This window comes from Macaca nemestrina, chromosome 14 (assembly GCF_043159975.1).
Source record: "Macaca nemestrina isolate mMacNem1 chromosome 14, mMacNem.hap1, whole genome shotgun sequence".
Taxonomy (NCBI): Eukaryota; Metazoa; Chordata; class Mammalia; order Primates; family Cercopithecidae; genus Macaca; species Macaca nemestrina.
Window position 1 is genome coordinate 53453940 of NC_092138.1, and position 21322 is coordinate 53475261.

Consider the following 21322-nt stretch of genomic DNA (forward strand, 5'->3'; position numbering starts at 1 on the left):
AAAGCTCTGTCCAAGATTACGCAGCCAGTTAAATCATTTTAGTAAGGTAATTTAGACAGGGGAAGACTTCAGAAATGTAGTTCTATATTCCTCCTATGTTAAGGGTCAAGTTCATGCTAAACAGAAAAAAAAAAGTATAAATATGACATTTACTAATGAGAAAAGGATAAACCAGTTAGAAAAAGGTATAAATTTAACAAAAAGTTAATGGCAATACAGTAGCTTAGAATACAGGTTTCTTAGCTTTGTTTAATCACTCAAACTGAACACAACAAATAGATAATACTATTTATAATATTCTCATTTTTATACTAGAATTTTCCAAATGTGGTTAAATTGTGGTTTAATTATTTCAGTGTAAGAAATTTCATATGATTGTATACGAATTAATAACTTTTAAGCAAAGGTAAATTTTAGCCTGGTCTATAGCTGAATGATCAAGGAAAATTAAGACAAAAATCGGGCAGTTTTTCTATAGTAGTAGTTCTAGGCAGAATTTTTTTTTTCTTTTGAGGGGTTAGAACCTACCAATAACAATAAAACATTCTATTCCCTAAGATAATAGCTCCTTCTCTCCAGATAAATCAACCCCAGTTTCAGGAAAAATAAAGCATCGTAGGCCCATTGTAGGGAAGGGAAAAGCTGAGAGAGATGCTGGGAGCCATGCATCCATTTCACTGTTACGTGATAATCATCTATCCAGAGCTCTTTATGCAGAGGAGGGAGGAAGTCTATACATATTCTTGGAAATGAATGATTTTAGCTTGCTAATCATGAACTTCAGTCTGACACTATTAACCTAACAAGTCAAAAGTATTAGCTTTAAGCCATAAAAATTCCACATACTATCTAGATTTTTTCAATACTTAAGACCCCTAAAAATAAAATGAGTAGAGAAAGAGCATGAAGACTGAACTCAGTAGGTACAACCACTCGCCTCATTATAATCCACCAAAGGAAGGATTCCCATAGGGACCTGAAGGCTTTTGGTGAAAAACCTCTCTTCTCATCAGCATACAATTTGACACTTCCATGAGATTACTCCCCCACTCCCATGCCTGAACTGTACACACATATTACCTTTTCATTACCCTCCCTAATGAGAATTTTAAAACATTTTTGTAATATTCACACTTTATTTACCATGTCAACACTGGGGGACAATGTGGGCAGGCTTAACCCAAAACAGCTGCCTCCCATGTAGTACAGGGATGATGTGATTTCACCAGCAAGGTATGCCTCTGGGACATCTCCTTAACCAGGGAAAAAAGTGACCCTTAGGACAAGACAACTACTACCTCGAGACTTTAACCTGTATCTGCTACTACTTAAACAGCATCTTACTATGAGGTGAGTATGTTGTTTTCAATTTCTATGCCATGTTTTTTAAAAGCAAAGGCTGGTGAACCATGTTGAACTCTGAATGCTAAATGATCACCCAGGATGCTCAAGAAAAAACATTAATATTTTGGTTAACAGAATGAACCACAGGAGGATTATTAAGGTAAAATGCTAGAAGACAAACTGAACTTTGCACAAAAAATACCAAATGTATAGAGAACCGCCAAACATTTTTGGTGATTCCTAAGTGCTAGGCCTTAGACTTGCTGTCATAAATTACCTGGGAAGCATAATAAAAAACAGAACCTTGAATCTCTCTTGTGGACAGTGATCTAGCAGATCTAAAGTGGATCCCAGAAACTGCATTTCCAACCCACTTCTCTGGGGATTAAGATGCAACCAAAGTTTGGGAACAACTGCTTTAGGTCCTCACAGAGCCTGAGGGACTTCACTCACCACGGAAATACTGAATATCTGTCATTTATTCAACACACCAACTACTGCACAAAACCCTACTGAGCTAATGCTATTAGGGAGCCCCAGGAGAAACTGCTAAATAAACCACCTTTCACAGCACTTGATTCACTGTTTCAATATCCCAATAACCAGGAATTTTACCAAACGCATACTAAATGCTAAGAGTACACAAACACTTGTACGTACTAACCAATCTTCTGTACCTTTCTAAAGCAAAGCACAGTGTCCTGGCAAGAGTTTTGATATAACGATCAGAAGACAAGGGTTTGTTCTGAGTCACAGCTCTGTCTTCAACTGCCTGGTCTTGGCTAAATTGTATGACCACCAAGATCTCCACTCTGACTGGGGACAGAGAGCAGTGCTTAAGCCTAAATTACATATGGGTCCCCCTGTAATTCCAAAATGTCTGTGATTCCTCAAGGGTAAAGAATATAGACTTCAAAGACGGCAGAACTCAGCAGGAGCTGGAATAACCTGGCAAGACAGAAGCTGAAGGACAGAATTCCTTTAGATGGGCTCCAAAACATGAGATGACCACAGTTAAACTAAAAATGAGTGTGAAAGGGTATACCAGGAAGTAGGAGTTGCAAAAGCATACGCATAGACATTGGGAATAAGATCAGCTTACAACTAAAGAGCCAGTCTGACTACAGTGGAGAACAGCAATAGCACTGGCGTCACTGCTACAAAGCTCAGCCAGATGATAGGGTAAAACAGTAGAGAAACACCATCGAGTTTTGAGTGAGCAGTAACATGAGTAAAGTGGTGCTTTGTAAGAAAGTGGTGCTGACAACCATCACCAGTATAGACTAGAGGAGGGAAAAGACTTATTTATGGAATAGTATCCCAGGAAATGAAAAGGTTTAACTCAACTTCCAAATCATTCTTAAAGCTGTGAATACTAGAAAAACTTGGCTCAAGACATTGTACAGGAACACAGAATCTGCCTAATGGAAATAAGTAAACACAGAAAGAACAAGTAAGCAAAGGGGATGCTATATACTTGGGGGAAATGGTTTGCTTTGCCTGTTGGACAAATCTGGGCCAAACTGAGGATACCAGCTGTTATCTGATATTTTTACAGGAATCAAATAGGGGCGGGGAAAGTAGTAGCCTGCTGTTTACCCATTACCCTGACCCACATCTCAGAAAATCAGAAATTGATGTCACAGTATAAAAGCCACAAGGCTTTACTGTCCTTTCTTCCACATATTCAGCCCAAGCAGCTGGGCCCTAAAGAGAAAAGGCTGGATTATGAACAGTAAAGGAAGCAGCTGTCATCAACTGTCTCCTTGAAGGCCACAGGCATTTCTCCTATGGAGACCTATTTTCCCCTGCATTTCTACCTTCTTTTGGATCTTAGTGCAGTGAGGATATATAGTAAAATAACTGACACATTAGAATGAAATAAGTGTAATTATTTCTGGAATGGAGAAAAGGATAGTTCCTGGGATGAGCCATCCTGACCATCTATTCCATTTTCTCTCAACCACAACTCAGGACCTCAGAACTAGGACAAATTAGCAGCACCCCTGGAAATCAATATAAATTGAGGTAGAGAAACCTGCAAAAATCTGTAGGATAGAGAGCACGTGGTCTGAAGGTAACTGAACACTGGATGTCTTTTTAAAGAACACTTGTTATAGTACTAGTAAAAGATCTCTGACACAAATAAAAAGTATGCAGAGAAATATAACCAGAAAAAGTAGTTCAGACTGAAAAAACTTCAAAGCAAACTTAAGGCTTTGTCTTAGACTTTATTGGAAATCTGATTTTTCCCTTCACATTTTGATAATATACAGTAACCAGTTCATTTTCTGATTGGTGAATCTTTTCATAGGACATTTTCTTGCTCAAGAAATATCTAGAATTCTTGGACCTATCATATCCTAGTATATTTGGGAACCACTATATACTTTCCTTTAGATAAGACAGGGGTGGTAGGCATTTTTCTTGGGGCCCAATAAATATAAAGAACAATGTGTCAAAACCACTCAGGGCTAATAAATTACCTTAACTGGTAATTCTAAAAAAGCAACTTTAAAGCACAAAAATGATACTGCATTTCTAGATACCTGAAAAAAATGGGCAAAAATCTTTTAGATCAGTCTCTAAGCAAGATGGATACTACAGTCAGCGTTGACTAACTTCCCCCTCACTACTTCAGGCTATCGCCTGAGCTGGTTTCTTAAATCAACGGTGGAAAATAGGTTCACACTTGAGTCAATTGATAGAGGTTGTCTGGAACACTATTTTGAAAAATATTTGGGAGCCACATCTAGACTCTGTGAGAAAGAGTGCCATGATTGATTGGCAATGTCTGCACTGGGCAGGAGAGAGCAAATTGATGGTACATGTACTAAGAATTTGCTAGAGGCAACATCCCTCTTATTTTCTAAAGGAAAAGAAATCTACGCTGTGAATTGGATTAGCTCCCTCTCCAGAGAGAATCTACATAAGAATTTCAAAGATTCACAAAAGCGGCAAAATATCTACAAAATTATTCACTGTATGTCTTAAAAACAAAAACAGAAAAAAAAACCTGTGTCACGTAAGTTCCTCCAGTCAGTCTCCTCAAAGCAAGCTGAATTTGCTAGAACAAACTACAACTCAAGCACCAAATCTAGCCTGCCACCTTTTTGTATAATCCATGAGCTAAGAATGGTTTTTACATTTTTTAACTTGGAAAAAATAAAAATAATATTTGTAACACATAAACATCTTATCAAGTTTCACTGCCCATAAATAAAGTTTTATTGGACCACGGCTGCATCCATTTGTTTATGTAGTGGCTATTACTGCTTTCAAACTGTAAAGGCAGAGTTGAGAAGTTGTGACTGACTGCATGGCTCGCAAAATCTTGCTTATTTAATACCCAGACCTTTAGAGAAGAACAAGTCTAACGTTTCCCCAAGTTATAGGGCAAGTAATTCTCTATAAGGGAAGAAGATCTGATTCCATAGGCTTACTAAAATATTTATCTAAGAGAGTTGTTGCTCTGTCCCTTTGCGAATACATGAATGATTATATATAGTACTCTTGAACAGTTCCCCCCATCATGCAACAAACACCAAAATTCCACTATGTCTCCCAGGTAACTGTTTATATGGGCCCAAAAGGAAGAAAGGAAAAAACTACCAGTAAACCTTAATTTTTTTAAACTTCTGTTCTACAAGTAGATATAAAAAATTTTTTTAACATACTTTTATTGTTTTGGTTTGAAGTCTCAGTCCATTCAGGGTGTTGATAGCTTTCTCTGCATCCTTGGGGTCAATGTAGTTCACAAAGCCATATCCCAAGCTCTGCCCTAATGAGAGGGAAGGGGAAAAAGGCATATATTAGTTCTACACTGCTGACAGAGATCGACTTTCGTTTTGGCATATGGTCTTGTCATTAACACCAGCATATTTCCTCAACAGTAAAAATAACTCTCTATTAATTCTAGAAATATACATGAAGTCTTTTTGTTTCCTGTCTACTACATTTGCAAGTTTTAGAACTCAACAAGCAGTGCTGTTTAGGACAAAAAAAAAACCACACACATCCCCAAAGGATTCCATCATACATGCCCTGCCTGAGCCAGAGTATACCAGCAGCAAGACAATGCTCAGCTCCAGAAACTGTGGGGATAAATCTCTGTGCTATGGAAAGGGCTTAACAGGCAATACCTTTTCAGCTTCGGTTTCCTTAGCCATAAAATGGGAAGACAGAAAACATCAACCAAGAATCTGTCAGTGTTCTGTAAATTGTACCCTGACACATTTACAGCCTTTACCAAGTACAATTATGTCGGAGTCTAAAATGGTGAGGAACCATGTGTGGGCATGTATACGTGTAAGTTTATTTTAGAGGAGGGCTTATCTTCAAATACACTCAATCAAATTTCTCCAAAGAGGGTTTTATGATCTACATAAGAACAGGGAAATATGAACACAGAACATTTACAGTGATGACATCGAAGACAATGAGAACATATAGGAAAAGAAGAAATAGAACATAAACAAAAATAACAGGAGAAAAAAAGTCTGGAGTAAAAGTTGCTTAAAAGTGTTTGTTGTTGTTGCCACCCTCCCCCAATCATCTGAGCCCTCTCACTCCTGGCTAAGTGATGCCCTAAATCTCAGAAAATAGTAGCTATCAAAAGCAGCTGAATCAATGGAGTGCAAAGATAACTAAAGTCAATTGCAAAGGTATCAATTTTTCAATGAAGAAAGTTTCTCAGTTTGAAACGGCAAGAAACATTATACAGGTGACAAAAATGGGCATAAGAAAAGTTTGGTCTACAAAAGTCAAAACAAACTAAATGACGATTTCCCAGATGCCCAAGGACAGTCCAAATGCTTTTACTAAGTTCTATTGTTGCATCGATTTCAAAGGGAAGTAAGGTATTTGTTTTTGATGGGGCACCGTAGGTACAAGTGGGTTTTTAAGACAGGTACTCTGGTTATCCTAATGTGGCTACTTGTTACTATGTAAACAAAAAGAGAAGGCTAAATATAGTGCCCAATATGAAAACTGGTGATTATATTTTCGGACCACAACCAGAATTTTGGATAATCACTGCTTGTACCCTCTTATCAAAATGTATTTTTTTCTGTGTGGTTTTTTTTTTTTTTTAAAGAGAAAGGAATAGAGAGCTAAAAACTAATTAGGTTAATTTTATCTCACACTAAAATTGAGAGGTTTTATTTTATAGTTCTAGTAAAGAGTCACATGTGAAGCCACTGTATTTTTAAGCATTCAGCTTTTCATTAATTCAACATTTATCATGTGTCTACTGCATGCATTGTGCCCCTCTTATGAAAGTATGTTGCGGTCCTATTGTCATTAAGTAGAATTAAATAGGCTGAATGTAACAAAACCTGCTCAAAGAACCAGCTTACAGTGGAAAGAAGACAGATTTCAATACTGGTTCTGGTGTTTACTGGCTCTCAGCTGTGCAACTTTGAAGAAGCTACTTAACACCTCTCTGAACCACAGCTTCCTTGTCTCTAAAATGAGGATAATTTCTACCCAACTAGGTTGCTGAAGCAATGATGAAAATACTTATTAATGATGAAAGTAGATCATCACCCTAGTCAAAAGATAACATGAGAAAAAAATAACAAGCTTACTGTTAAAGATTTTAAGTGTATTCATTTAAAGTTAAATAAAAAAGATGCTACAAATATAACAGAAAAAGAAAAGGGCAACACAAACATATCATAGTTTTGTCACACTGCTATTCTATGACAAAATAAATCAATTATATCCGCATAGTCTAATTGCCCTTTCTACTGATAGATACTACTCCTCCTGCATCTTAGCAGCTTCTAACCCCAGTGCATTCTCAAACTTGACTGCAATGGAATCATCCAGAAAGCTTTAAAAAAAAACCAAAACAAAAACACCCTGATGCCCAAATCCCACTCCCAAAGATATATATACACACACACATACACACACACATATACGTGTGTGTATACATGTATATGTATATGTATATGTATGTATATGAGATGAGATCTCACTACGTTGGCTGGGCCATGCTTGAACTCCCGGGCTCAAGCGATCTTCCCACCTTGGGCTCTGATTTTATCAGTCTGTCGTGAAGCAGTGGTACTAGCTTTTTAAAACCCTGGTGACTACCGTACAGCTGCCATGTTGAGAAATCACTGCATTTAATGGTGAGAACCACGGTGGGGCTACAACGGGGCTACTGAGAGGTCTAAGAAAGGTCTTGTAGGGATGACTGCCGTTTCATAGCCATGTTGTTTAGATACATATGGATGTGTTTCTTCTAAAATCTTCAAGTTACCTATTACTTCAAAGAAACAGTTTACTGGCCTCCTGAGGTCAGTCTGGGGCACAGAAGTGCCCGCTGAGATTAGATCAGTGGGTAAAGTGAAAAACCTGTCTTGCTTACTTCCTACTTAGCTGTTTCCCACTCTGGCCTCTGAACTCTTAACTCTGGGCCTGCTGTAGACACGCAAATGTTTGCTAAATGAAAGAATGAGAAACTTACTGATGTTATTTAACCAAAGGTATTATCACCACCACCACCACCACCACCACCACCACCAGAGGACCCAACCATCAGATGGGTCTTCCACGTGACACCCTCAAGCAATCATGACTGGCTATGATGAGTCAAATATCTAATATCTGTTAGATACTCAGAAATATTTACCTAATATTTATCTAATATTTACCTAATATCTGTTGTTTATACTCAGAAATATTTATCCGCAAATGACTTTGCCTCCTTGTAAAAAGTTTCTTACTTGCCTAGTGGTATTATTAGGATGAGTGCCACTCACAATATGTTTGAGGTAAGCAAAACTGTATTATTACCCTGAGCAAAATAATATGAAAGAGGGTATCTGCTATTAAAAGACTGTATTTCTAAACCTACCGTCGTTGGTGTATTAAAATGTTGGCACTGTAACAAAAGGGAGTTAGAACTTTAAATTACTTCACAGTGAAAATCTGTAATCAAGGCAGCAAATACTTATTGGATGTTTAAAATATATTAAGGGCATCACAGATGATACCAAGATAGGCAAGCCTCCCGATTCTCACCTTTTAGCTACATGGTATTTTACTGTTTAATTGTAGCTTCACATTAACCATGTTCGGTATTCAGATTCTTCTCCTACAAGGTAGAAATGATATCTGAAGCTTGGCAAGGTCAATCAGCTTCTACAAATCAAAAAGGCAGGGAGGAAGTAGTAAAGTCAGGACTTAAAGTCAGGACTCTCAAATGCTGTGCTCTTCTCCACTCAATTAACAACTAGTTTATACCTGAACTGAGACTTCAGGCATATTACATATAAGCCCAGGACTAGTTTATACCCAATATGCCTGAATAATAATGTAACCAGGCACTTCTGACACTTTTACCACAAAAGATGCTTCTTGGCTGACTATTATCTCAAACTTCTGTACCTTTTGCACAAATACCACTTTTACTATATATGAATTTCTGTGCCGTTATTTATTCCTATGACAACATAAATTGCATCTTATTTATATAGTGCATATTTCTGGTGATAAGTGACTGCACAGTTTTTAAAAATAAAAGCAGTAGCAAAGCAAACATTAAAAAAAAAAAAATACCTAACCTACCCTTTTCCCACTCTTGTATTCATCAGTAACAGTCATGGGCCACAATGGAAGGCTTGGAAACCAAGCAACATTTATCCTTATCATCCAAACCTATTTTTCAAGTCTCTCTGAATTTAGAATGTGCATACTGATAATCCCCAAACTAAGACTCATTTCTTTAAAAAATTTTTATAAAATGCTCCATTTAAATTCCAAGTATAACCATTATGGAAACCAACATGATTAAAAGACTGTTCTGACCAGAATGACAAAGCTAAGGCTCTTCAAAAAAAAAAAGTCTTTAAACGCTAAAAACTTTGCCTGGTAACTGAACATAAAGAATAGGGTCAACGCCATGTGTCCTCAGCTATTCTCAAAAGCTACCTGTGGTCACGTGTTCTTAAGAATATTCAAAACCATTAATCCGAATCTTTTTTCTTTCGAGACAAGGTCTCTCTCTCTGTCGTCCAGGCTGGAGGGCAGTGGCACAATTTCGGCTCACTGTAACTTCCGCCTCCTGGGTTCAAGCGAATCTTCTGTCTCAGCCTCCCAAGTAGCTGGGATTACAGGCATGCATCACCACACCCAGCTACTTTTTGTATTTTTAGTAGAGACAGGGTTTCACCATGTAGGCCAGGCTGGTCTCAAACTCCTGGCTTCAACTGATCCACCAACCTCGGCCTCCCAATGTGCTGGGATTACAGGCGTGAGCCACCGTACCTGGCCCCAAGTCTTGATTCTAATTGCCTTGGTACGGATTCTAGAACTTTGTTATATTCTGTGCTGCACTATGGTGTATGAATGCCTTTTGTTTTACACCCTTCTTTTTAATCTAACATATATGCCACAGAAAAGAAATCCATCTTCACAAGAGATAGAAAAATAGCTTATAAAATGCTCCTGGCACAACGCGAACAGTTATAAACAGGCTGGTAGAAATCATGGTCCAGGGATCTATATCACAGAGCCGAAGCACTCCACAGGCCTCTGAAGAGGATCAAAGACTACTGAGAACAGGGGTCAGAGCAAGGAGAGGAAAACAGGAAGACAGCCCGTTTAGTGGCAGAGTGCTACTGTGGGAAACCCAGTAAACGCCAATTTATCCCAAACTGTGCGTAATTCAAAGCATCAGCCATTCCCCTGCCACCTACATTGCTTGTAATACCCTACTTTAATTAAAATTTTAATTGTATATTTTAATTAGAAATACACAATCTTCTGGACCTGTTTCATTCAAAGGTCACTTTATTTAGTCTTTTCTATTTTAAATTACTACCAATGTTCAGAAAAATCAAATTACCCCCTCAGGTTTAAAGGTAAAGGCAACAGACATTGATTAATTCTTGATTAAAAGATACATTAATTTTATCTAACCAATATTAAACGAGACCCTCAACACAAAATTGTGGAAAATAAAATTTTGTATTAAAAAAACACCAAAACACAAGAGTCACCCTACAAATTTCTCATGTAAAATAAGCATTCAATAACTATGGGAACCATGCTTTTTGTTAGGCCTTGAGAATTCAAAAGAGAAAAAGTTCTTTCTCATAAAGCCTATATTCTGACAAGTGGAGATACAAACACATTCTACAGGGTATTAGAAGAAAATAGAGCTAAGGAGAAAAAAAGCAGCAGGGGATGAGAGTGGGGAGGGGAGGGGCAGGGCTGCTGTTCAAATACAGTGGTCAGAGCAGGCCCCATTCTGCAGGTAACATTTGATCCAAGGCTTGAAGGAATTAGCTCAAGTCTAACAGTGAAGATGTGCAAGACTTACTCCATTCCAAGTTCTGCCATACATGCATCACATTCTGCCAGTTCTACCATCTAAATCAGTCCTTTGTCTGCATTAGCATTGGTTCTGTATTATCCTGGCCCTGATTATTGCTACACTATCCTAATAGGACACCCCTTGCTTAGACTCCCGTTAATTCCAAAAACAGCCATCCTCCACCAAAATATTGTCCAGGAGAACTTCCTAAAACACAAATCTAACCATACTCTGGTTTCCAGTCACTGTCAGTTTTGTGTTCACTTCTACTTTTGCTCATCTTCCACCACTCCTACACATACACCCTAGGTCTGGAACACAGCTCTCCAACTAGCCAACTCCCATGTATCCTTTGAGACTATCTGAAGTCATTTCCTGCCACAACTTGCCCCTTCCCCGATGCACACTGTTCAGTGCTCCTCCTGTCTAGTCCTCCCACAGCTTCTTATATTATTCCGTTATCTTGCTATGTATGCCTGGGGTTTTGGATGCTCCCTCACTAGACTGCCGAGCAAGGGCAAGCAGAATATAGTTCCTGACAAACAGGACCCTAAGACAGATCATTAAATGTTCTGTGAAGGACTGAATGAACAACAAATGAAGGAACAGCAGCATCTGCCCTCTAGGAGCCTGTGGTTTAGGACAGTTGCCCTTATAAACATGTTTCTCATGTCCCTACATTGTACCAGATGGATTACAGAACATGTGGAGGCAAGATGCTGAAATGCTATAGTATTCTGCCTTCATAAGGAAGTCCTATGAGTTTTAAATAGTTCGTGTAAAATTGTTCATATGAAAAATTTCTACAAATACCATTAAGATGAAGTCTCAATTTTAAAAAATGTCATCTAGAGTAATTTGATAGATTTACATAAATGTGTTTCACAAATCTGTAAGTATGAATTACGGGATGTCAGCATATAATTTTGTTGAAAGTACTTTTTCACTAATATAATTAAGTCTGCCGAGACTATTCATGTACAAGTCAAATAAAATGCAGAGTGAATTCTGTAAAAACCTGGTAGTTGAATCAACAATAAAAGGTGACTACACTGATTGATGTGTATCTATTATTTCATTTAGAGCAGTAGTAATGTTTTATGAAATAGAAGAATAAAAGCAGTGTGGGTCTTTTTCAAATCCCACAGTTAGCAGAAACAGGTCACTATGGTCCTCTCTGTCAAGCAAGATTTGCAACCTGAGGTTTAAAAATGCAATACTTTTAAAAGCAAAATGGAAGGATTTGCTTTCTCCAAACACAACCCTAATACAGCATTAAACTGCATGCCTTAACAACAACAACAACAAAAGCAAATAATTTGATTTGCAAAAACAAGTTTTCATTACAAGGGGGGAAAATTTTTGTTTTTAATAAAGACCCTGTTCCTTCCTAATATCCTTCCCCTCTCCTTCCTCAAACACACAATGAAGTTGCAAATATGTTGTATTTCTTCCGATGGACTTACTGTTCTTGGGCACTCATTATGTGTGTCTGTTCAGACAGGCTGTGCACTGCAACTCTGGCACCAAAGCAACTTGCACCAGACTTTGCAAAGGAGCTTTCTTAATATCTCAGATTTGATACACAGCAAAATCATGTGGGTACCACACAGCAGGGAAAAGGTTTGAGAGAATCTTAGAACAGAGGGATGCAATTCTCTCTAGACACGTTTTTCTCCACATTTTAATTCCTGACTTAACCCGAGTCTCCTCAAATGTAGCATGCCAGATGCAGCAGGTCGTTCCATTTAAACACTCAAGTTAACGTGGGTCAAGTTAAACAGGTCCCCCTTGCTGCCCTCTAATGAGTAAGATCAAATTGTGAGATGGAGGGCTGCTGAGATCCCATTACTACAGTCCAAGCCAGCCTTCCTGAAAGCTGGGAGCATTTCTACCAGCTTCCCAAAGGACATTACCAGGGATTATCACAAGGATGGAGAATTCAACCTAGACACTCACATAATACAGAAAACAGATGGCTCACTCGAAGACTCATCTTCCACCCAAATGCTAATAAAGCTGGCCTGAGACTGAAAGGCCCCAATATTTCAAAATGATTTTCAGGACTTTACAGACACATGGAGCTAATATAGAAGAGTTTATAACTTTTCTGCTGCAATCAAAGTTGTAAATAGTGATCGTTTGGTAAATATTACCTAGGCAGCCTAATTCTAGAGGGAGCGGTTTAACGTCCTCAGCACCAGGGCATTTTCCCTTCAAGTTAATTTTAATAGCCGTATCTGTCCCCTGATTATGCAACTGGTAGAGCTCTATTTTCCTATAGTTCCAGTCCCAGTAATTATGAATCTGCTTGCAATGCAGCATGACCCTGCTTAAGTTGGCGAAACTGTGGGTTCTTAATATATCACATTTTCAGACAACATTAAGAACTCCCACACAATTCAGTCTTAGACTATTGAGAACAGAAACAGCATATTAAATCCTCTAAATTCTTGCCAAGTATTACACCGGGTACACAAAGATGTCTTGCATCCAAGACCAGGAGGATTCGGAAAAATTATCTGCAGTAGAAAAATAAACCAATTCCTCTACAATACACAGGATGAGACTCTACCTGAAGGCAGGTTCTCCAGCTCGAAAGGAAGTGACTGAGATAGTGTAAGCTCACCACAATGAAAACAAAAGGCGGTTCTCATTACTTATTGATGTAGGTAGTTTCTCTAAAAGATAGGTCAGCAGTTCTACCTTCAAACACTGGAGCTGCCACCAGGATAGAGCAAATGCCAAAATACCTTCAGATAGCCTGAAAGTCACACTCGACAGTTCAAAAAAGGTTAGAACATTAACAACTCTGGGCTAGTCCAATCTACTTTCAATTAAAGGTTTGGGTCTGCTGCAACTTTCTCATTTCTTTGTTAATTATAAATGACTCTATACAGATCCGCCACCCCCCTCCCCCAACACACACACAGTCTTATATTATCTGCTTTATCTTGTGTTTACTTAAAAGACAATGGAGTTGTTCAAGTAAGTATCATTTGGGATGAAGGCAAAGGAACTGTATTCCTCAAAATAGTATTGTGGTAGAGGAAAACAAGTTAACTGTGGTAGTAAAAAGGGCATCTGCTGTTGCTTGTGCGACCAGCTGGTGTCAATCTTCACAAACATGCACTCTTGCTTGTGCCTGCACACACACACACACACACACACACACACCCCTCCCACTAAGCAGTACATCAAGAGGCAGTATGGCTTCTTAATGTGTTTTTCTCTCTGTAAGAGATCATTTTTTAATTCTGATACGAGAAAAAAAAAAATTAAAGGCCCTATGCACTGTAATTAGATCAGCGCCTGTTTTGAAACTGTGTCAGAGTCCTGCAAACCACCATGGAGAGCTCCCCATTTTGCCAAGGACGGAAAACTATAAAATTAGTCTCTACCAAACTCACCAAGTCCACGTGATAAAAAAATTCTTGTTAGAGATAAATTTTCTTCTTGAACACATTTTTCTTAAAAAAATCACTCTCTCACCCAAAAGTTAAAAGTTCACCAGTCCAAACCTTCCAGTATGAAAAGGCAAGTCTGTTGGGGAAAAATGCCCATTCACACTGCCCCATAAATGCTATGTCTACCTGTCTTGAAGTCAACAGGCCACTGCCAAACTAAACTATCAAGCAACTATGAGCCTTACATTACATATGTCACATTTAATTCTCACCACAAGACTACATGTAAATACACCTGTATCCATTTTACAGACAAAGCTGGGGGTTCAAAGTCGCTAATTTAACTTGCTCAAAGGCACACACAGCTAGCGCAAGGGAGCAGTTAGGTTTTCACGCCACAATCAACCTTTCCAAACTCAGTCTTTCGAAAGCGTACACTTTACTGCCTTCGGTCATGTGTGGAAATTATTTTGTGGCAGAGTCCTGTACATCCAAAGTTTACATCTTTCCAATCAGAATACTTATAATCTCCAAATACATCTGTATTTTTTCTTGTTCTTTGTCATGAAATAAATTGACTGGAACGTCAATTCTTTCTTAAGCCATCCAAGAGACTATGAAAGGAAAAAAAAAAAAAAAAAAAAAAAAAGACCTGAAAGAAAAGGAAGGACATCCTGCAGGTGCACAAACCACTTAAGTCCCCGAAACAAATCCATCATTACAAAACAGATAGATGAGAGGTATCTGCATTATAAAAAGATCCATTTAAAATGGGCCTTGATTTACATACTCCTTTTCCAAACTCAGAAAGCAGTTCTTATGGCTAAAGCCAAACATGTTTGCTACTGCCAAAACAGTCTCCCACACAAGACACTTCTCTCCTCAGCAGATTGCATTAAAATGCTTTCATACGCATAGCATGATTTCATAGCAGTGGAAAAAAGATGGGATCAATACCACATGGTCTCTGCCCTCTAAGATGCTCAAAAATTTTAAGCCCCACACAGTAAACAACGGAGATGCAGGCACCTAATGAACGTGAAATACATAAAGTGCATTGCAGGGGTTTCAGGCTTAACCAGGACCAGCTTGAAAAAGAGAACTCTTTAGTGTGTTAAAACAGAAAAGATGAAATTCAGGTGTTTCCTGACAAACAAATTAACGAAATAGGAACATGGAGAAGAACAAATTTGTAAAGAAGTATAAACGAGACAGTCAGACCAAAGACGTACTACGCTGAACATAAGGCGTCTATGTAGAGGTAAGCAAGCTGACCCCCTCATCCTGGGAGCAAGGCTGGCCCATGTGAAGGTTTATAGCAAACTGCAGGATGCACCAAGCCCTGAGGCACAATGAGGAAAGAGGCACACGAGGGACCCAGGGACAGTCACCTTAGTAGCCTGGTACAATCACTGAGCAGATGCAGATATAGGACTATAACTAGGGACCTCGGTGTTAGAAATCACCTCTTCTTTCTTCCCTTCCCTCTCACCTCTTCATTCCTTCCCTCTCTAGACACTCCCCTCAGGCAATCCATGCTTATCTACCACACTCTTAAGAAATCTCAGAGGCTAATCTTAAAACAAACCAGGAAGAGAGTCCCCACTGCAAAATCCTCATGATTAGGAGTCATAATTAGTCCACCACCAATGAACCAAAGTCAAGATAATGCCAGTCAGACCCTCAGACACCCAAGAGAACCACTGAACAAGACACACAGGTCCTGTACCACTTCTGCATGTCTCCCATACCAAATTTCCCTTTGAAAGCCCTATGGTAAATTTTTAAACCGAAGATGGTACTTTAGAATGCTAGTCTACCATCTTCTCAGTTTGCTGGCTCCCATTAAAACTGCTTTTCCTTCCACCAATCCTTGCCTCTGGTGTTCTGGCTTTCAAGTGGCAGGCGGCTGAACCTGGGTTTGGTTACAGACCTTCTAGAGTAATGGCCAGGATTGAAACCTAGCAACTCCTTGCATCCCAGGAGGATCCATACTTTCTTGGCATGGTAACATCTTGCCTTCGTAAAACTAACTAGAAGGCAAGAAACCTTTTGAACCATAATACCCAGAGATTAATACAACACACCAACTCAGCAGCCTTGCAAATATTCTTGCACTATAAAACTGAGATGGATAACCCCAACTACCAAAAAGCTACACCCAAGATGACTACATCTGGGAGGGCTTATGATTTCCTGAGACCTCCTTTACATAGCTGTAAAAACAAGTACCTGAAAACTCTTTCTGCCCACCCACCTAGACCCAGTTAAGCTGCTATTATCAGTGGACAAAGTGTTAATAACTACCGTAAGTGGGGAAAAACTACAGCAAGTGTTAACGAAGCTTATTTTTAACTCTGAGCTGCGATCGCAAAATTACACATGCCTTGTGAATGCACGCACATACCTATGTCCTTCACATATAATATGGTGACATCAAGTTAGAAAGGAGTGGGCGAGGGAGGGAAGCTGAGTCATTAAGAAGGGAATATTGGGTAGCATCACATGATCAGATGTTTCAATAAAGTAAAAACATTTCACCTTATGTGTACTGATCGCAAAGTATCTGCTATAAAGTGGTATGTACAACCCTTCCACCGGGGGGAAACTGTCCACTGTAATTCCTTTTATATCAAAAAGAAAGAGCAGAATTAAATTAGAGATATTTTTAGCAAACACAAAGGAAGTAAATTTCCAAAGGACATCCATCCTCCCCAGTCAACACAAGGATTAAGTATAAATAACATACGATTTTCCTTCTCTTGGTACAGGACATGTTGCTTAGTTTATAGTTAATGAAGAAGTAGTTAATCAAGAGGGTCTGAGGAACATTTTTCTTTCCTTCCTCTAAACTTAAAATAGTCACACACAGCACTGACTTTTATACGCTTAGGAAAAATCCCCAGACTGATGGTGTTTGGGCTGGTGGGGGTATCAATGCTGAGTATAAAGGAAACCTATTTAAATACTACAGACACAGCTTCAAAAACCTCAAGAACACTCTCTCTGAAGCAATAAAGAAAACGAATCCCAATAGAACACAGTCCACAGAGGAAACTGAGCTGTATATGGTTAAAGTTGTAAAGGCTATGGGTCAGATGGGAACCATGGCTATGAATTAAGTCAAACAGGTACCCTGACAGAAATAAATACCAATTTTGCTTTTGCTCAGGGACAGCTTATGCTACAGCAAGCCACTCTGAGACCACGGGGCAACCTGCCCACCAATTAACAGATGGCTCCTAAAGAGAAGTACAAAATGGTGCAGCTCCCACAATTGCCACATTCATATCACACATGAGCATTTCTTCCCAAATCACCTCATTTAAAAGTTGAAGTGATTAGCTATTGTAATCCTCCAAATTTAAAATTCACGGACACTTTGAGGAAGACTTTGCTAAAATGATTTTACCTAGACAATGATTCACTGCCAAATGAGCAGAGCACAGAGGCTTGTCTTTTACCACTGACTTTAAAGTATATTAAAAACAAACTATCTAAATCATATACCCAGCAACTTAGTACACCTGACTATTGCTGCTAATTCTGGACAGGTCTTTCCTATGAAACAGGAAGATCCTAAACACAATTTTAACATATTACCGTTTTATTATCTCAAGTACTTTTAAATGTATAACAGGGTAGAGGGTTAAAAAAAATCTTGTTCAACAACACTTCAATTTTAATTCATCTTAAAAACTTTTAATGTGATGCTTTCTTTAATCTGCTGTGACTGAAGTTACTCAATTTGCTTATTCACATATCTGAGACCCACTCTTGGGGAAGGCGCTATGTTTTTATGGCACCAGATTAAACAATATGAAGGACCATCTGATGTGGGAAGTAACTTCTATACACAGAGCTTCTCAGCTATTTGGGCCACATTACATGCCCACTTGGCAAACACATTTTAAGATGAAGGCAAAGACAAGTGGATTAGAAGAATCCATCTTATTACCACAAAGGAGGCCCTAAGGAAAAGGAGGTTAGGAGTTTAAGGCCTCCAGCTAACTAGCCTTATGAATTTGAGATTGGTATCTCATCTGTGGGAAAAGAAACTGCACTAAAGGTACTCTCTGATGCTCGCCCCCACCTATGATTCCACCATCTCCACCTTAAGTTTCACAAATAGATTTTGATCTGCATGTTAGAATCAGTCTTGTTAAAGAGCTTCCTACAATGTAGAATGCCATACAAAATGTTAGGTATTCAATTATAAGTACACCACTTGAAGAAATGAACGTTTCACTAAACTAGTTTTTCAGCTCATTCCAATAATGAATAGCCTATGCTGTCAAGAGTTTTCCTATTTTGTGGCTGAAAACTTCTTCCTTCCTATTTATAATGAAGGAACACAATAGTTACATATTATAAACTAATCTCCTTTATTTGGGGAAAAACTTGAAATATGTATGCTGCCAGATCACTTACTAGCCCCTATACCCAAATAGAATATAACCTATTAAGTGCTTATTCTAGTTATCCTAATTGACAACAACATTATTAAGGTATTCTACTTAGATTACTAAACTTATTTTTCTCAAGCAAGAGTATTTTCTAGCAAGAAAACATATATATACTGAAATGGATCTTAACACAAAAGCCTACTATACTATTTTGGGCTTCTTTATCCTTCTTGTGCACCCCCTTCCAAAAAGAAAAAAAAAGTAATAATTAAATCTAATACTAAAGGAATTAGAACTTATTTGATCTCATTATTCCCTACAAAGCTAATTTGTTCCTTTATTTGCATTCTCTGTCATTGTAATCTAAGACTTAAAGAAAATGAAGCAAAAAAAAATTATTTTCAAAACAAACAAACAACAACAACAACAACAAAAACAGGCTGAACACAGTGGCTCCCAAATACCAGCACTTTGGGAGTCTGAGGCTAGAGGATCACTTAAGCTCAGGAGCTCAAGACTAGCCTAGGCAACAACAGGGAGAACCTGTCTCTACAAAATAAATACATTACTGGGCATAATGGCACATGTCTGCGGTCCCAGCTACTCAGGAGGCCAAGGTGGGAAGATCACTTGAGCTTGGGAGGTTGAGGCTTCAGTGAACTGTGATCACACCACCACACTCCATCCTGGGCAGTGACAGAGCAAGACTCTGTCTCAAGAAACAAACAAAATACAAATCAAATAACCAGGAGCTATGGTAGATTTTTACAATCCCCAAAGAAGTATGTTTTCTGAATGTAGAATCTATAGCTGTATTAAGATGTCATACAAAGATTTTCTGTGTAATCCTCTATAACCTGGTAGTATCTTGGCCGTGTCATTCCCCTGCCCTACCCACCACCACATTTTCACTTACAGCCACCTGAACAGATATCCCATTCAAATCCTTTAGGTGTACACAAATATCTTAACAGGCTGCAAAGAAGAACATAAAATTGACTAGATTCGTTTCTGAACAATTGCATTTATGATTCACCATCAATGACTTACTTGCTGGGGAAGAAAACAAACTGCAAATAAAGGTAAAACAAGACCTGAATCTCTTCAAGGAGAACCAAAGACTGTCCAAAAACCTAATGATGACATATACTTCTTATCCCATAGGACACAGAAATTTAATGCCTGTAAGCATACATATGTCCCTACATGGCTGGAAACCAAAAGGGTTTTAAAGAAATGACCATTAAATAAGCAGAGGAGATAAATGCAGGTCATTCACAGGCAAATCTGTTTTTCCACAAGATATATGGCTCTCCTTAGTTACTAAAAGCAATGGGAGTCGCCAAACGTTACCGACCCCTGAAGATTAAAAGCTAGAGACGAAACATCCAAAAAGACCTGCTGTGTGAATGCTACTGCTGGTGGTCATCTCAGTCATTCTTCAGGTTGTTCTTGCTCACACTCAGGGAGCAAAGTAGTGCCCAAGAAACATAATCACAAGGGGGAGGAAATCACAAGAGGTGACTTGGAAGGGAGGATCAGTATCTTCACTGTACCTACTATTTTGCATAATTAAATTCAAACTTTGCTTTCCCCCAACATTAACAATGTGACACAAGTATGAGTAAATTGTTTGAAAGACACTGACAAGTGACTTTATTTACAAAATATGCATACATACGAGTACATACCTCTCATAACAGACAAACTCCTTTACCAATAGCTATGGCGAGTTCACAACAGGGGCTTCTAACCAATTACAAAAGTTGTTCTCTTATAGTCAAATTGAGACCAATAAAAATTAATAAGCTTACTTTTGAGTTGAAAAACACTGATAGAAAAAGATAAAAAATATGAATTACATAAAAATTGTTTCAATGGAGTTCTAGATTGTACACCGACTATAGCTAACTGGCACAAAGAAACACACTGGAATAGTCACAGAGGGTTTTCAGAATGAGTAAGGGCTGGGAACCAGACTTCAAGGAGTTAAGTAGTATGAAGTAAAACTATCCCCACCTCAGAACAGAGAGGTGAGTCATCATCACCATCTTATCCTTCTGTCACTTCCTTAAAACCCTGGGTCCTGAGAGAAAATGCCTAATTGACTTTACTAGGTAGAGTTCCTTACTGGCTGCTTGCCTATAGGAAGCCAGGCACAGAGAGGACCAGCCCCACTGGCTTCTGGAATTAACTTTTTCCCATCGGATATATACTAAGAGATTTCCCCAATATGGAAGGATCCTGATGAAATGAAAGACTGAGACAAGTTTGTCTTGGATCCATGAACATCCTTAGAAATCTTTCCATGTAAACTGAAAAAAAAAAAAAAAAAAAAAAAGCCTCTCTTTCTGTTCAAATAAATGACTGCATCACATATTAACCATCAAATGAAATCATCAACAAATCTTAGTGAACCAGACTATACTTCTACATCTCAGCTCAACAAAACAAGCACCAATTTAGAACATCTAGCATTCCGCATTCCACCTTCACAGTATGACAATTCCCTCCTTCTCTACCTCCCTTGAACCATGAGGTGCACCACAAGAAGTTCCACTAGCCGAGTACAGTAGTCCTCCACCCCAGACCTTATCCTTGGGGGTTACAAGACCCTCAGTGGATGACTGAAACCACAGATGGTACTGAATCCAATATAACATACACCACTTTTTTTTCCGATCTGTTAATCAAGATGGATTCGAAGTGACTGAAGGACAGTGAACATGTACAGCCATGGATGACGTGGACAAAGGGATGATTCACATCCTGGGCAGGAAGGTGCAAAATTTCATCACGATACTCTGAAAGGTGAGCAACTCAAAACTTATGGA

General features: G+C 38.6%; 1 protein-coding gene and 1 long non-coding RNA gene across 40 annotated transcripts in view; one reads left to right on the forward strand and one right to left on the reverse strand.

The window, feature by feature from the left end:
* The window catches only part of LOC105498395 (ELAV like RNA binding protein 2), a 159472-nt gene that overhangs the window by 34749 nt on the left and 103401 nt on the right, over positions 1-21322 (reverse strand). For all 39 annotated transcript variants that reach the window (XM_011770458.2, XM_011770456.3, XM_071077872.1 and 36 more), the window contains one exon: positions 5022-5125. In XM_011770458.2, coding sequence (XP_011768760.1) covers positions 5022-5125 — 104 coding nt within the window. The remainder of the gene's footprint in view (positions 1-5021; positions 5126-21322) is intronic.
* Positions 21169-21322, forward strand: part of LOC105498397 (uncharacterized) — a 33098-nt gene continuing 32944 nt past the window's right edge. The window contains exon 1 of the long non-coding RNA XR_011612644.1: positions 21169-21299. This is a non-coding gene — a long non-coding RNA (uncharacterized lncRNA). The remainder of the gene's footprint in view (positions 21300-21322) is intronic.